The sequence below is a fragment of the Lepidochelys kempii genome, chromosome 2 (genome assembly GCF_965140285.1).
Source record: "Lepidochelys kempii isolate rLepKem1 chromosome 2, rLepKem1.hap1, whole genome shotgun sequence".
Classification (NCBI taxonomy): Eukaryota; Metazoa; Chordata; order Testudines; family Cheloniidae; genus Lepidochelys; species Lepidochelys kempii.
In genome coordinates this window covers 201,882,952-201,900,194 of record NC_136381.1, presented here as the reverse complement: position 1 = coordinate 201,900,194, position 17,243 = coordinate 201,882,952, and the positions used below count along the sequence as shown (strand labels likewise).

Below are 17,243 nucleotides of genomic sequence, written 5' to 3'. Positions count from 1 at the left end.
AATTCAAATTGGAACAGGTACAGAGAAGGGCTACTAGGATGATCCGAGGAATGGAAAACCTGTCTTATGAAAGGAGACTCAAGGAGCTTGGCTTGTTTAGCCTAACTAAAAGAAGGTTGAGGGGAGATATGATTGCTCTCTATAAATATATCAGAAGGATAAATACCGGAGAGGGAGGGGAATTATTTAAGCTCAGTACCAATGTGGACACAAGAACAAATGGATATAAACTGGTCATTGGGAAGTTTAGACTTGAAATTAGATGAAGGTTTCTAACCATTAGAGGAGTGAACTTTTGGAATAGCCTTCCAAGGGAAGCAGTGGGGGCAAAAGATCTATCGGATTTAAGATTAAACTCGATAAATTTATGGAGGAGATGGTATGATGGAATAACATGGCTTTGGTAATTAAATATTCATGGTAAATTGGCCCAATGGCCTCTGATGGGATATTAGATGGGGTGGGATCTGAGTTACCCAGGAAAGAATTTTCTGTAGTATCTGGCTGATGAATCTTGCCCATATGCTCAGGGTTTAGCTGATCGCCATATTTGGGGTTGGGAAGGAATTTTCCTCCAAGGCAGATTGGAAGAGGCTCTGGAGATTTTTCGCCTTGCTCTGTAGCATGGGGCACTGATCACTTGCTGGAGGATTCTCTGCTCCTTGAAGTCTTTAAACTACGATTTGAGGACTTCAATAGCTCAGACATAGGTGAGAGGTTTTTCGCAGGAGTGGGTGGGTGAGATTCTGTGGCTTGCGTTGTGCAGGAGGTCGGACTAGATGATATAATGGTCCCTTCTGACCTTAGTATCTATGAATCTATGAATTTACACAAAGGAATATGCCAGGAGAGTGCTGGGTAAATATTTTAGGCACGATATACAAAAATGAAACAGACAGTTGCTGGAATACAACTGTTGTGGCATTTCTGTCATCTTATCTCTACTTTCTGACATCTCCTCTTCCTGTTATCACTCTCTTTTCCTCTAAGTTTTCCCCCAATCACCTCCTCTTTCCAAGTTCCTCATATTCCCCTTACTCTTTCAGCTTACCTCCTTGTCTCCCATCCAATACATGAGCACTTTGTTGCACCAGATGCTGAACTGACTCACCTACCTCACCTGGATTCCATTTAAGAACTCTGCAAGCTGGATTGGAATTGGGTGCCATTTCATGCCCAACTGCCATCTGTTCATCATCCATGTCCTGTTATACGAGGATTTTCTCAGTTTTCCAATAAATCCGTTTTTAAAAGGTTTATACAAGTCTGCTAATAATTGACAGATTTGTTCAGCAAAAAATTGTAACTTCCTTTAACCCTTCACATGATGTATAATCCCAATTTCCCTAAACTTTCTCACCCATAGCGTAAGCTTTTTGCTTCAGATTCTCACATATTATTTTTTCTAATATGTTCCCATCAATACCCTAAAGCTTAAAAGAATGTGTATCAACTTGTTGCCCTATTTACGTGTGAAGATAATGTATTATGCCACAGCTCTGAGAGCAGCAAAGCATCTTCAGATCATACCTATTGTGCTAGAAAAAAAAGTTATATATATATACACACATACACACACACACACGTACATGTATGCCATGGTTTATAGAATACTTTTTCTGCTCTCCTAAATAGACTTTTGTTCTGCTTTTAGAGAAGTGTTCTGAATATTGTACTTTAATAGGAATTTTGAGGGTCTGGGCCTAAGTCCCCAAGGTATTTAGGCATTGAGATTCAATTGAAATCAATGGGAGATGGGTGCTTAAATACCCCTGAGGATCTGGGCTAAACTGTATAACATCCAAAAACAACACAGAAATTGTCGATCTCTGTGGGTGGAAGCTCTGTTAATGACTGTCACTTTTTCAATGGCCTATTTTGCTGTATTGATATCAGATGCTGGACAAAACCACGAGTTATGTGTGGCCTGCAACGTATGGAGACAAAGGAAGACAAAGCAACATTCAAATTCTCTGATGGGTAAAACAAAGAATCTGACCCTATGCCTTCAGGACTTGATTTATAAGAACATACTTATACTGATCTATGTCTATATGTGTGAAAAATATGCATTTTTGTCACCTCTCAAACATTCCACAGATTCATCAGAGGGAAAGAATATTAATTGCTGTTTCCGTATCAGTGTGAATTTAGCATCACCTTGAGATTCAAATTCACTTCTTATTTTTACAGTAAAGCTGCTCTATGGATGTTAAGTAAACTGCCAACAAAGTTCCAATATGTTGAGATCAGGGCATCTTCCTTTCAAATTGTTGTGATTGCCAGTACATCCATGCATAGCACTTTGCTGCTCAAAAGAATCTCACTCATTTAGACTAACTAGTTGAAGCCTCCCATTGATTTTAAAAGTTATTCAGATAGGTTAAGATATTACTGACCTTCACAGAATGAGCAAAATGTCTGCAGATCTTGCTTTCCACCCTTATTATGCAGTGCCATCATTTGTCCAAGTTTTTAAGCTGTGTGCTTTGTATAGTAAGATGCATAGTCTCCATTATTTATTGCACTAAGACATGTTGATACCATTGCCTTACAAATTACTTTAGGGAGAAGCAACGTAACAAATTGCTGCTTCAGCTCCTGCATCAGGTTATATATGATGTGGTCTTTTTCATAATCTTTATTGCATGGCACTGCAGGTTTCCTGATGTAGGTGTTGCACAGGGTAAGTAGAACCAGTGAACTGAAATCTTGAGGAATGTGCTATGACTGACATGTAATCCACCATTTAGCCACTGTTGTACATGATGTATTAGTGGTGTTGTGAACATGACCCCTTCTAGGCTTACTTGAGATCATGCATTAATCTTCTGTGTACCGCTTCATAAAGTTGTAGAAAAAAACTATTTCCAAATGACCATGTGAGGAGGGACTAGTACTCAAAATCATGGACTGTATAATAATTAATGAAACCATATGGAATAGCAACACATTCTCTCAGGTCAGTGATGTGAATCTCAGTGTACATGCTTTTTATGGCCAACATTCTCAGAATACATATATGTGGTCCAAAAGCCTCTCTTTGCCTTTCCTAAAATATTTGTATTCGGAAGAGTTCTATGAAACCCGCATGGAATGGAGGGCAACTGAAAAGAAAATTCAAATAATCCTGCAGATAATGAGTCCAAATAGTCCTGCTTTTGCTGGGAAATGTCAGCCACTTGGCTACCCAAAATCTTTGTACTGTTTTTCTTTTGCTACTGCAGATGATGTTTTCTATATAAATTGTGTTTAAATAAGAAGGTTCAGTTCTGCTCTCAGTTACGCCAGTAGAAATCCAGAGTGCAGAATTGGGCTCCAAATGTCCACAGGTGATCCTTCTTTTGGCTGATACATTTTAGGGGTGACAGAAGAGCAAGCCTGGTGAGTTTTTGTTTGCATCGTATCTTTAAATGACAACAGTTGGCTAGGGTTTGTAATATTTTGTGAAAATAATTCTATCATTATATTTGGTTTTTTTTTCTAGTTGATCTTAATGTATTTCCTGCTGCCTTGGCTTTTGGTTTGTTGGCATCATGCCAGCATCCCTCGAAACAGATTCTTCCTCGGCAGAGGTACTTTTACAATCAGATCTTTCAATCAGCATTTTCTCTTCTTCTTCCTTCTCCTTTCCAAGACTCCATGACCAATCCCTATTTTCACACTAATATGATATTATCATAGCAACATAGTCCTCATTATTGCAAACAGTTATACACACATAACTTCAGCTCTGTGAGAAGCGTGGATGAACTCAATGGTACTTCTCACATGAGTAAACTTACCCAGATAGTTAGGGGTTTGTGAGTTTGGGGTCATGGATGGGTCATTGGCATATCAATGTAACGTAATTAAAATTAAATCACTGGAATGGCCCCAGTGGCAAAGATAGTACAGAATGCTCAATCAATCACCAAAGGCACATTGTTCACATAGATATATACCTAATTTATGGACTGTCTCCAGCAAGTTATAAATGAGATCTGAAAGTGAAAGGAACATCTCCCCAGGCCAGTGCTTTCCTTTGCAACCATTACTGTGCAGTTTTCTTTCTTGTATGCTGATATAATCACAGACTCAAAATACTGAGTTCAGATATACAGCAGATCATAAAACACTTCAGGGGCCTGCTGAAAGCCCCATAAAGTCAATGGTAAGACTCACACTAATTTTGATGTGCTTTGGATCATCCTCCAAACAAATGTCTGCCTCAGACAAATAAAACAAAACAAAACAATGCAGGCAAAACTTTTTAACAATTAAAAGTAAATATTTCACTTTTGTCTTCCTCCCTTGTCTATAAGAAATCTGCCATGATCATTTATAAAGCAATAAGTCAGTCCTTTGCACAAAACGCACTCTCGACATACCAACAGAATATTCAGTTCACTAACAAGTAAGAAAAGCCCAACATTTAAAACTATGTTTAAGTTTTAGTTTAGCTTTGTATTTTTTGTAACTGTTTCAGTACTCCCCTTCCTTCCCCCCACTGTTCCACAATTATTAATGCTTTTAATGTCACTGAAAAATTGGCTACATTCAGTATTAGAGAAATCTCATGATGCAACAGGAAGCCCTTTATAGGCGCCCCTTGTGCCAAGTTCAGGCATATGACAAGTATGAAAAAACCCACCTTGATTTTTGAACCACAATTATAACATGAATTTCCCATAACACACATAGTGCCGTTACCATATGTCTTCTAACAAAGACCTTACAAAAAGAATTAAATGCATGTTTATATGATACTTATATTTTGTTGTAACTCTTTCAGTTGTTTGTACATTTCTATTTACAGCCCCAACTGACACAGGAGAATTTGTTCCAGATGAGCAGCTCTCAGCAGCAACACCAGAATATTATACATTATTTGCTCATCATGCATTTTTTTTCTGTAAGACTTTGTGTATGCATCTCATAAGTTGCACACAGTACGTACATTGCAGAGAAATGTAAGAGCAATTATTTCTTGTGAACAACTAAAACTATCTTCTATAAACTTACATCCTTCCTTTGAAATGTCCAATACAGTAGCCTATATTTAAAATGTCAGGTTAATTGAATCCCATTGACTTCACCTGATACTTGCATGGGTTTTGGTTGCAAGGAAAAAACCTAGCCCCCAAGCAATAATTTAAAGATTATTATTTCAGTATGAAGACTCAGTTTAGCATAATAATGGGGATCAATAACACTTACCTGTTTATGTGGAGTGGAGGTTATACAGCTATTACCCAGCTCAAAATCATGCACTTTAAATAATAATGCAATGCTTGAAATTTATGACAGTATCTCTTTTACCAACAATGCTTTTATCAGAGGCTCCTAGACACAATTAGTGTAATTTGCTGCATTGTTTGTAGTTAAAACAAATGTGCCATAGGTAATTGTGTAGAGAGACACTGCATACAAACAACAAGATTTAGAGCAGTTCGTATTTAATAGTTCATTTGCCATAAATATTACTTGAGTCATATGTATGCATTCTAACCTAAAAGAATGCCAAGCCTCTTTTCACAAAAGAGAAGTCAGTTACATGACTATTTTACTCTCACAAGTGTGTTGAAAAGAAGAACAAAATCAATATTGCACAGAAAGATGGATCAAGCATGAATCAATGTGGCAAGCACATAACCAAACAGACATGGAGTTAAACAAGAAAAATAAAAAAAAAAACAACAAAGATTATCGCTTAACCTGTTTTGTCAGAGCTGGCATTGATGGTATTGGTAGTGATGGAAGTCTTTGCGCTGTCCTTGGTAGTAACAGATTTCTGCTTATTTTTCATGGCTTCCAGTGCTTTGAGCTTCTTGGCATGTTTAGTGCCTTTGTAGTGGGCCGCAGCCTGGCTCTACAAAGGAGAACAAAATGAACCATGCAATCAGGCTCATTTCTAAACTGGCATTCTCTGTATTAGTACAAATACAGACTACCTTTCAATAATGGGTACCATTCACAATACATAAGCAGTGACCAAATTCTGTGTAGAATGATGCTTAGGAAACAATGAAAATCATATTCAAACAACCCCAATATGATAAATATTATGTAATACTATATTACTTTCAGATCAGTTTAATAGAGCTTTACCACATGTAAAATGTTTCCTCTTTATCAGTTTTGCTATCAAGAGCTTTTCTCTATCACATAAAGATTTCAAGTCTCAGGGAGCAGGGAGGAAGACATGTTTTTCTTTTGATAGGTCTAGGTTTATACACTTTCTATTACAAACTTTGCCACAGGTTTCTATAGGAGATGGTTTACATCTAACTTTGGAAGCAGGAACTTTACAAATGGAAAGCAAGGACTCACTGTCCAGAGCACCCCATCACCTAAGAACTAATTGAATACAACTCAGACATGCAAATGTCTGGACTTAAAAAAAAATAGGTCATTTCAGTCAACCTGCTACAAAGGTAGCCTGTGAAATTCAAGGTGAGAGGAACTTTTCAGTGTATGACCCTCTGACTAAGCCTAGCATGTTGCCAGGTGTGTTTTGGCTACTTGATGTAGTAGATCACAGCCAAATTTGTATGTGTACTACAGAGATTTTCACACTACTCTAAAGAACTTTGACTCCCTATTATTTTAAGGGTTCATTGTGATAACTCTTCTCTTCATTTATGCTACAGATTTTGGGGGGTATTTAAGTATAAAATGTATCTTATTAAAAACATGGTAGAGCTGTGTGGATATTCTCCCTGAATAGTTTCTCTGGTTATTTGCAGCTCTTCTGCAAAACAGGAACCAACCCTGCAGTTCATAAATGAATGGGATGTTACATGCCTCAAGCTTTCTGCTACTGAATTTCAACTCTAATTGGTAGCAACTCGCTTTTTGCTAATGAACAAGACCACTAATTCTTCAGGAAAGACCTCAAACTTTAGTTATTTTCGAGTCAAGAGCAAAGTATGTTCTATTGTAGAATTGCAACTTGTAGTGAAAACAGCGGGAATTCATTACATATGGAACTGAAAGGATCAAAGCCATACCAGGACTTAGTCATTCAATGTAAACCAATACGGCAGAGGTGGGAGGTTGCTGCATTATCTAGGATCTCTTAGAGTTTTATTTGAACATTATCTTATGGCAAATTTTCTGGGGTGATGCCAGGAAATGCTAAGCTAATATTTATATTATATTGAGGTTTATTTATAGTTCTCAGCCCTGATGAAAGCTCATGATTCCTACCTGGATGCCTGAGATCTGGGGTGTGGAGGAAGTGTAGGAGAGAGAAAGATTTCATCTACTCCAGCAAAAAACTGTTACCTCTATTTTTACATGCATCATTCGGTTTGATTGAAACATTGATTTCTCTATCCCTTAAATTATTAAAGTGCTACAGAAGGTACCCTTATTGAAAGAACACTGGACAGTGAAGTTATTAATTAGAAACAACTTGAACAGAAATAGCACAATCATGCATCTTTTACAGTTCCCAACACATAACATTGAGACATACTGTAAGCCAAATATGAACAGTTAAGTGATGTTAATTACTGTTAATCTGAAGAACCAATGTCAGGTTAGGATGACTGCATTAAAATGGCACAATACTGTTTGTACATCCTTATACCACTACTGCATCACGTCTATGTCTATGGTTTATAGTAAGTATGATTATCTAGTCCAAATTTTTTTTAAATGAATTGTATTTTATTTTGATCAATCAGGCCCTGACACTGATATACTTATTTACATTGACTAGTACCTTACTTCTCAAATGTGAGTAAATTTATCAGAATTGGGCCATACACATTTGATTATTAATATGGTATTAATTTGATACACTCTCTTAAGCTTCTTCGGAGAACCAAATTTGTATTTCTTGTGCACCCATCTTCCCCTTGACTTCTACATTCCTTGGTACAGCTCCACAAACTTGCCTTCAAGGAGAGTTTTGAGTGTACAAGTGATGCACAATGAGGCCCTTCATGGGAATCTGTGACCTTTACAGAGTTCTGAAATATAGAAACAGAATTGCTCTAAGTAGAAACATATTGTTTCAATTTACAAGTAAAAAATGGCTGCTCTTGAGTACTGTCCATTACTCACTTCCCAGAGAGGGCTGCCAGTTTACCATACTCTACTTACAGAAGATTTTATGCTTTTTTTTAATTTCAGAATGTAAATTTCCATTCTTTGTGGGGATACAAAGGCATCTCAGGTTCTTTCAAGATAATCATAGCTGGCAGGTTAATGGTAGTTCTATGTGGGATGGGATAGTTTGCTCCATAAGCATTTAACCAGCCCCAAATGAGCTTAAACTCTGAACTGGAACCCTATAAAAATCTGTTATTGTCTTCATCATCAGGAGGAAGCCAGCGGGGGAAAAATGGAAAATGATTCATAAATATTCTATCCATTGTGAGAATAGAAAATGTGATAGAAGCCTCTGACTGAATTATTTCTTAGAGAACTAAAGAGAACTAAATAAGTGTCATTACTAGAATGCCATTACTACTTAAAGCTTAAGTCAAAAAATCAGACAGATTGTAAGATACAATTATTCCAGAATGTCATGCAGAATTGTTAAAAAAAAAAAAGAGGGGAGGAGGGGAAGGCATAAATCAGATTTTTTGTGGAAACCACGATGCAGAACTATGAGAGAAGAATGAATAATCGACTACACCATTCTATGGGGTAGGTGAATCCTGCTGTGACACACTAAGATAACAGTGGCAGAAAACAAAAGTGAACTGGAAAAGAGATTTTTTTAAAAAGTCTCTCTTTGTAACCTAGCTAGAGAAGTACAAGTTGTTAAGAGATGCACTTGGTGAAATCCTGGACATGTTGAACTCAGTGGAAATTCTGACATTGACTTCAGTGGAAGTAGGCTTGCACCAACAGTGTATTTTAAAAGGACTATTGCCTGTTTTAATTGCCAGTTATTGGGGAGGCCCATTGTACTTGGGGAATTATATTGTTCTAATTGTACCTAAACCAGTAGTTCTATCAGATTAAATTGATTCAGGGTAATAGTATGGGAAGAAGCTCCTCCTTTACTACAGTATATTTTGTGATTTCCTCCCCCGCTTTCCCCGCCAAAAAACAACGACCTTTTGCTTAAAATTAAAGCCTGTTTCTCACCATCAGTACAGCCTCTATAAACTATGTAAATATTGTTTAATATTTCCTTCTTTTCTCATGACTTCATAATTTGATAAATACCACCACTCTTGGCATTGTAAAGCTGGGCCACTGTCACATGATGTGAAAGCAAACCAGTGATGCATATCAAATATTACTAATGCAAACTTAAACTTCGCTGTAAAAGAGTATGCACTGTACAGCAGCAAGCTGAAACGCTACAAATGGGAGATTTTTAGGTTATACCCAACGCTAGATATCTATGGATCCTTAAATTAAACTTCGAAGGCTCTGATCCTGTGCATACTTAAGTGTGGGCAGGATCTAGTCTAGGAGAATTTGTCTCCACTTCAAGGCCAGGAAAGCCATAAAATGCCAACTAATTTTTCACTAGTTATTTATAAAGAGCTCCTAGTAATCTCAGTAGTGTAGATCAATTTAAAAACCCTCTTTTGCAAAACAGATAAGTTGCCCTCATTTTATTTATGTATTTTTATTCTAATCATTAATAGTACAGTGCCAGACCTGCTTATGTTGAATTTGTAGAATTTAAACATGAATTAATAAAACTTCAGCATTAACTCATATAAAATGACTTTTCACATTTCTATATGAACAATTAAATATTTGGTTATATCGTTATTGCATTGCATTACAATTACCATAAGAGCATCACATTACCAAGCAAATGGCACTGAGTGAGCAAAGGGAAACAGATGAAATATTTTAAACAATCCAGACATCAGTATTTTCCTAGAATTACATTCCTCATGTCTACATTGCAGTCTTCAAGAGAACCCTGTGAACTTGAGAAGCTGTGTACGTGAGTAAATCATATATCATCTCAGTTAAGTTCTTTAGGCTTTGATCCAACAAAGACCTTGGAGTGTGGTTAACTTTATGCCCTGTGAGCAGCCCCAGATTAAGTTATACATAGGCACTATAGCACCCAGGCCTATGGCTCTACTCCTGGGGTCATGATTATATCAAATTCTTAGCTTTAATTAAAAATAAGGAAATAAAAGAACTCCCTTGCTGCTCTCACTGTCTTTTCACTCAGCATCACCACACTTCCCTTTGATGCTTTCCTCCCTCTTGTTCTCTGCCTTATCCCCCTTCTCAGCTACACCTTCCTTTGTTTTTCCTTCTAGCTAAACCCCTTTTAACAAAACCCAACTCAAAGCAGAAAGATTTTAAAAAAAATCATGAAACTAACATGCCATTTGCTACCATCACACCGATTGCTCTGTTTGTAAATTCTAGCCTTTTCCCCTACCCTGTATCGGTCTTCTCTATTGAGAATGAAAGGTCTTTAGGGGGCAAGGACTCTGTTTGTATAGTGCCTAGCACAATGGGGCCCATTCGTAGTGAGCCCTTGGGTGCTCTGATAATACATACAATAAACAATAAGAAGAGTTGTCTGCCTGAGTCTGCAGAAAGCCTAAAACAATACCTCTGTGATAGGTGAAAACTGAAGCCCTGTTCGTCCCTCTGAGGTGATGACTCCATGATGCACTGCTTTAGGGGACTTCAGGGATACCATCCTAACAGAGGGCTCTCTCTGTGCCAGGAGAAGAGTGCAGAAGTCCTGGCCTATCAACCAAGCAGTTACACACCAGTTGCTGGGGTAGATACTGGGTCCTCACTTTGCTGCCACCCCTGTATTTCTAGGTTTTGGAGAAAGAAAAGAAGGTTGCTTCTGCCCCTCCTGGTGGGGAGAACAGAACCCTTTCCCTGCCTTTTTAGAAAGGAAGAGGGCCAGCGGCCCCAGTTACTCTCAGGTTACAAGTGTGATGGCAGACATCTTAGCAAACACACCCGGACTTGAACTGGGACCCTTCAAAGCTAAAAAGCACAAATTGTTGGAGCTTGATGTAAAGCTCTCTAGCTGGGGCTGTAACAAACTAATATCCACATATTGGACAGAGGGGAACCAGCAACACACTCACCAGTCTGTGACACAAAGAGGGGGGCTTGCAAGGTGGGGTTGTAGGGGACTCGTGTTGTGGTGTGCTGAGGGCTGCAGATTGCCTTAATCTGCCCCATTGGAGTCAACTGCACTCTAAATGTAGGAAAGCCGTATTTCTGAACATGCACAAGGAACTCTGATCAAAATCAGACACCCCCTGTGGAAAAAGTTGAATCATATTTAGATGAAAGAAAAGGAGGACTTGTGGCACCTTAGACACCTTAGAGACTAAGGTGCCACAAGTCCTCCTTTTCTGTTTGCAGATACAGACTAACACGGCTGCTACTCTGAAACCTATATTTAGATGAGAGTTTTGTTTTTTTTTAAATGGTTTATAACAGATGATTTGGCTCTTTAGCCCTCATTACTGCCAAGAGCTCTGTGCGGGTGCAGGGACCTTAGTGCTCAGTGAAGTCAAGGTGAAGGGGAAAAAACAGATATGAAAAAATTCTTTAAACGTTGCATACCTCCACTGATAACTGGGGAATGGCTGAAATCAGCCCCAGAGCAGAAAAGCCACACAAGGCCCTAAGCCTCCTACAGGCTCCCCATCATGCAATGGGATCTGATATGCAGATAGGCAATAGACATTGAAGTCAAGGAGGGCTTTGCACATGCCCAACTAAGCATGTGACTGCAGAACCAAATACCTTACTACTGCGGGATCCTGCTCCCATCAAAATCCAAACTAGCTTAGCCATTGACTTAATAAAGGTCAGATAGGGCTCCTAATGCAACCATAGTAAGAGAAAAAGATGATGGATAAATAATCTCTTGCATGGACCTTCTTGCATTGGAGTGTATTTTCCCTAATGAACAGTATGTGGGGCTTTCATGGGATATAAAAACCCTGCACCAGAAAGGAAGGGGTTAAAGAGTTACTTTGGGTCTAGGCAACACCACCATAACTGTAAAGCATTCAAGGGCTGGAGGAGCTTAAAAGAGGAGAAGACCAGCTCAATAAGAGAACAAATGGTGGAGGTGAACTGACCTACTTACTGTCTGTGCTCCTGGGGCCTTGCTGTAGCAACTTTATCAAACCAATGGAGAAGAGATTCATGGCACTCAGAAGGTCAGAGACTTTACCTCTGAATTCAGTTATTTAATGTCTTTATTTTATTTCCTGGGAAAGGGACAGGTAGAAAGTGATCCAGGGAGGCAGCAGTATAGCACTTATGGTTGCACGCCTTACCACCCGGCCCTGGATTGAAACTTGGTGGCCGGGGTGGGCCTGGGCTCCCCTACTCACACACATGTCTTTCCCTGATATTGGGAATCTAGATGAGAGAAGGCCCTAAGGACAGAAGGGTCAAGATTGCGAGACCTCAACCTAGGGAAGGCCTGGAGCCCCTCAACCAACCCATAGAGAAACCCAGTTGCTGGACTCCTTATATACCTCTAAAGAGGTGGACTTATACATGTGGCCTGGTTGGAGGGCTGAGTCAGAAGAGAGGCAGACTGTGACAGCAGACCAAGCACCAAAACTGAACTTTCAGCCAGAGAGAATAAATCTTCCCCATTGCCTTGGCAAATGGTGGGAGAAGAGAAGAAATGCCCACAGCAAGTCATTCCAAGGTAAATTTGTGTCTCTTTCTTTGGAGTAACAAATCTCCCTCTTCCTCCCCTCCCATTCTTCCTGAAGGAACTCTGACTCAAGCACTTGGGAGAAAAGACAGTTCTAAGGCCAGAGAAGTCATTTGTATGAGCTCCTCCGCTCACTATGCAGCTCCATTGGTCCCAACTATGGAACTCTGCCCCTTTGAGCACTAGATCAGACTGGTCACCATGGTGCAACCTTTTATAAACAACATTACTGCCTCAGTGGTTTGCAGCCGAACCTTGACATTTGGCAACGAAGATGAGAAGATTGCTTTTTGCTGTCTCCTTGAAAATACATCTGATTTGGCCAAATTACAAAAGGTCAAATATCACCATTGCCCATCTGTTTTTCACATAGCAGTTTGCTTTCGACTATCTCAGAATGCATGTGCACAAGAAACTATAGTTCCAGTTGCACTGGCAACCTTACCTGGCAGTTTCTAACTTTTTAATGCTTGGCTTTGCCTCCTCCATAACTTCCTTTTAACCCAGTTTTTTTTTCCCCCTGTAATTATATATATAGGACCTTGGCATGTCACAGTTCACCATCTATTATTCTCCTTATTGATGTGTAAAGATAGGTCAAGTTTAAGCATGTTTGTAAGCATCCCAAGTCCCAGGGAGGACTTCATGTACTGATATTCAAGATAGCAAAACCTACATTTGTGTAAACCTGTAACATGATATCATTAATCATAACACTTAGGGTATTAGCAAAATATGTTTTTTTCTGTTTGGGTGGGGAAGGGTATTACTCTCCCCCAACCAGCATATTAGATGGAGATTAACATTAGTACATAAAAGTATATAATTTAACCAGTAATACATTGACTAATTGGCAGACAGACAAGCATTGTCTATTTTACTGTCCACATTAAATCTTTGTTAGAGTGAAAGCTTTAAGAGCAAATGAAATTCACTTGACGTTTCCACTCAAATGAACCAAGCCAGTAGTCTCTGAGTAGGGTAGATGGCTTCTCAAGGAGAGTATTTCATTTGTGCAACTCATATGATAAATTAAGCCACATTTGGAAAAACAACATGTGGAAAAACCATATTCCTTGCCTCATAACCTAAGTCGTGCAGAATGCAATGCCATCCACAGCCTCAGAAACAACCCTGACATTATAATCAAAGAGGCTGATAAAGGAAGTGCTGTTGTCTTCATGAACAGGTCTGACTACCAAAAGGACGCTGCCAGACAACTCTCCAATACCAAATTCTACAGGCCACTTTCCTCAGATCCCACTGAGGAATACACTAAGAAACTGCACCATCTACTCAGGACACTCCCTACACTAACACAGGAACAAATCAACATACCCTTAGAACCCCGACCGGGGTTATTCTATCTTCTACCCAAGATCCACAAACCCGGAAATCCTGGACGCCACATCTCACTGAAAGACTGTCTGGATATGTGGACTCTCTACTCAGACCTTACGCCAACAGCACTCCCAGCTGTCTCCGTGAAACCATTGATTTCCTGAGAAAACTACAGTGCATTGGTGATCTTCCAGAAAACACCATCCTAGCCACCATGGATGTAGAGGATCTCTACACAAACATCCCACACACAGATGGACTACAAGCTGTCAGGAACAGTATCCCTGATGATGCCACAGCACAACTGGTTGCTGAGCTCTGTGACTTTATCCTCATGCAAAATTATTTCAAATTTGGTGACAATCTATACCGCCAGACCAGTGGCACCGCTATGGGCACCCGCATGGCCCCACAATATGCCAACATTTTTATGGCTGACCTGGGACAACATTTCCTCAGCTCTCATCCATTCACGCCCCTTCTCTACCTACTCTACATTGATGACGTCTTCATCATCTGGACCCCTGGGAAGGAAACCTTGGAAGAATTTCAGCACGATTTCAATAGCTTCCACCCCACCATCAACTTCAGCCTGGACCAATCTACACGGGAGGTCCACTTCCTAGACACCACGGTGCAAATAAGTGACGGTCATGTTAACATCACCCTATACCAAAAACCCACTGACCACTATGCCTACCTTCATGCCTCCAGCTTCCATCCCGGACACACCACACGATCCATTGTCTACAGCCAAGTGCTGAGGTACAACCGCATTTGCTTCAACCCCTCAGACAGAGACCAACACCTACAAGATCTTCACCAAGCATTCTCAAAACTATGATACCCACATGAGGAAACAAGGAAACAGATCAACAGAGCCAAACGTGTACCCAGAAGCCTCCTGCTGCAAGAGAAGCCCAAGAAAGAAACCAACAGAACTCCACTGGCCATTACTTACAGTCCTCAGCTAAAACCTCTCCAACGCATCATCAGTGATCTATAACCCATCCTGGACAACGATCCCTAGACCTTGGGAGGCAGGTTAGTCCTCGCTCACAGACAACCCACCAACCTGAAGCATCTTCTCACCAGCAACTACACACCGCACAATAGTAACTCTAACTCAGGAACCAATTCATGCAACAAACCTCAATGCGAACTCTGCCCACATATCTACACCAGATACACCATCACAGGACCTAACCAGATCGGCCACACCATCACTGGTTCATTCACCTGCATGTCCACCAATGTAATATATGCCATCATGTGCCAGCAATGCCCCTCTGCTATGTACTTTGGCCAAACTGGACAGTCCCTACGTAAAAGGATAAATGGACACAAATCTGATATTAGAAATGGCAGTATACAAAAACCTGTAGGAGAACACTTCAACCTCCTTGGACACACAGTAGCAGATTTAAAGGTAGCCATCCTGCAGCAAAAAAAACTTCAGGACCAGACTTCAAAGAGAAACTGCTGAGCTTCAGTTCATTTGCAATTTGACACCATCAGCTCAGGATTAAACAAAGAAATGACTAGCCAACTACAAAAGCAGTTTCTCCTCCCTTGGTGTTCACACCTCAACTGCTAGAAGAGGGCCTCAACCTCCCTGATTGAACTAACCTCGTTATCCCTAGCCTGATTCTTGATTGCATATTTATACCTGCCTCTGGAAATTTCCACCACATGCATCCGACGAAGTGGGTATTCACCCACGAAAGCTTATGCCCCAATCCGTCTGTTAGTCTATAAGGTGTCACAGGACTCTTTGCGGCTAAGCCACATTTAATTCCTACAGTTAGGTAAAATATGTATATTGCTTTGAAATAATAGTCATATTCGGAATTGAGAACTTGAGCAACAGGATATATGCCATTTTATATATATACACACACACACACACACACAGAAGAGAATGTTGTTCTGTATATATGTATACAGAAGAGAATATATATAACAACGTCCTCTTCTGTAATTGTAAAGACACCCACGCATGTTTTGTTCATTATGTTAATAAATATCAGTTGAATGATGTACTACTAATGACAGCCTTGGTAGATTTCAGTTGGGGGCAGCTGACATACAATTAAACTACAAAACAGAAGAAAAACAGAAACTTTCACATTGTTGTGACACAAAACAAGTTGGTGGTTTGCTTAATAACCTCAAAGTAACTCAGCTTTTAGACTGTTTGTTTCCATATCATGTTTATTTAAACATATGATAAGTGTTGCTGATCTTAAGATATATCCACAATAGCAATTGCTCTAGGATAAAGAGCAATTTTCTAGATAGTACTGAAAAGATCAGAGTATAATTCCTGATCTCAGTCGCAAAGAGAATCACAGTCACTGAAATAAAGCTTGTGCCTTTTTGAGTGTCAGTGGAGATCTTTGCCTCAGCAGTTCACAACTGCAGTTGCAGCAAACAATGTAAAGGACTTACCTCCCCTGAGCCTCTCAGATCACTTGAAAACTTCACATTAACTGTGTACTAGACATTTGATTTTCCCTGGATTCCTCTTGTGAACTGAAACTAAAGGAAACTTGAGTGTGTGAGTTGAGTGTAGCTATTTTGAGTGTTTTCACCTGGTTTCTGTTTTTAGGGAAACCACTTATTTTGTCTGTTTAATTTAAAACAATGGTCTCGCTGAACTCCGGATCTTAGATTCCTGATTCAGTTAGGGCATCAGACGAAAAAGTGGTGAGTGGAATTTAAAAATAGCATGAGAAACTTAACATAAAAGACAGGAAAGGCCAAAAAGTGTGTATTTTAAATTGTGCTTTATTTTGTATTTGAAGTCATTTGGAATTAAAGGCAAGTTAATTCCTCTCCAGAGGTAGAGTGTAATAACTGAAGATATTTCCTCCACTGTGCTTTAGGGATATGCACACATGAACAGGAAAGACACAGATATTTTATTTTTATATTATGGAGTATTAGAGTTGAAGACATTTTCCAAGTTTAAACATTTCTACTACTTTTCTTCCCCTAAATTTTAATTTGATTGGGGGGAAAATCCTAAAAGTTTTCTATTAAAGTTTTCTGGTTTTTTTCTGCCCGTTAGAGAGCTGATTGAAGAATTCTGATTGAGTTTATAATGAAGTTTTCACTAACTTGATGGGGGGTGGGGATCCCCTGGAAAATGCATATTCAAACTGTGGGGGTGGGGGGTTGTTCAGCTCTACTTAGCCCTGGTCTACACTAGGACTTTAGGTCAAATTTAGCAGCGTTAAATCGATGAAAACCTGCA

At 39.5% G+C, this 17,243-nt stretch overlaps 1 protein-coding gene across 4 annotated transcripts in view; it reads right to left on the bottom strand.

Annotated features, from left to right (window-relative positions):
• ZNF385D (zinc finger protein 385D) overlaps positions 1–17,243 on the bottom strand; it is a 616,194-nt gene that overhangs the window by 84,712 nt on the left and 514,239 nt on the right. For all 4 annotated transcript variants that reach the window (XM_073333495.2, XM_073333496.2, XM_073333499.2 and 1 more), the window contains one exon: positions 5,698–5,851. In XM_073333495.2, the coding sequence (XP_073189596.1) occupies positions 5,698–5,851 (154 nt within the window). The remainder of the gene's footprint in view (positions 1–5,697; positions 5,852–17,243) is intronic.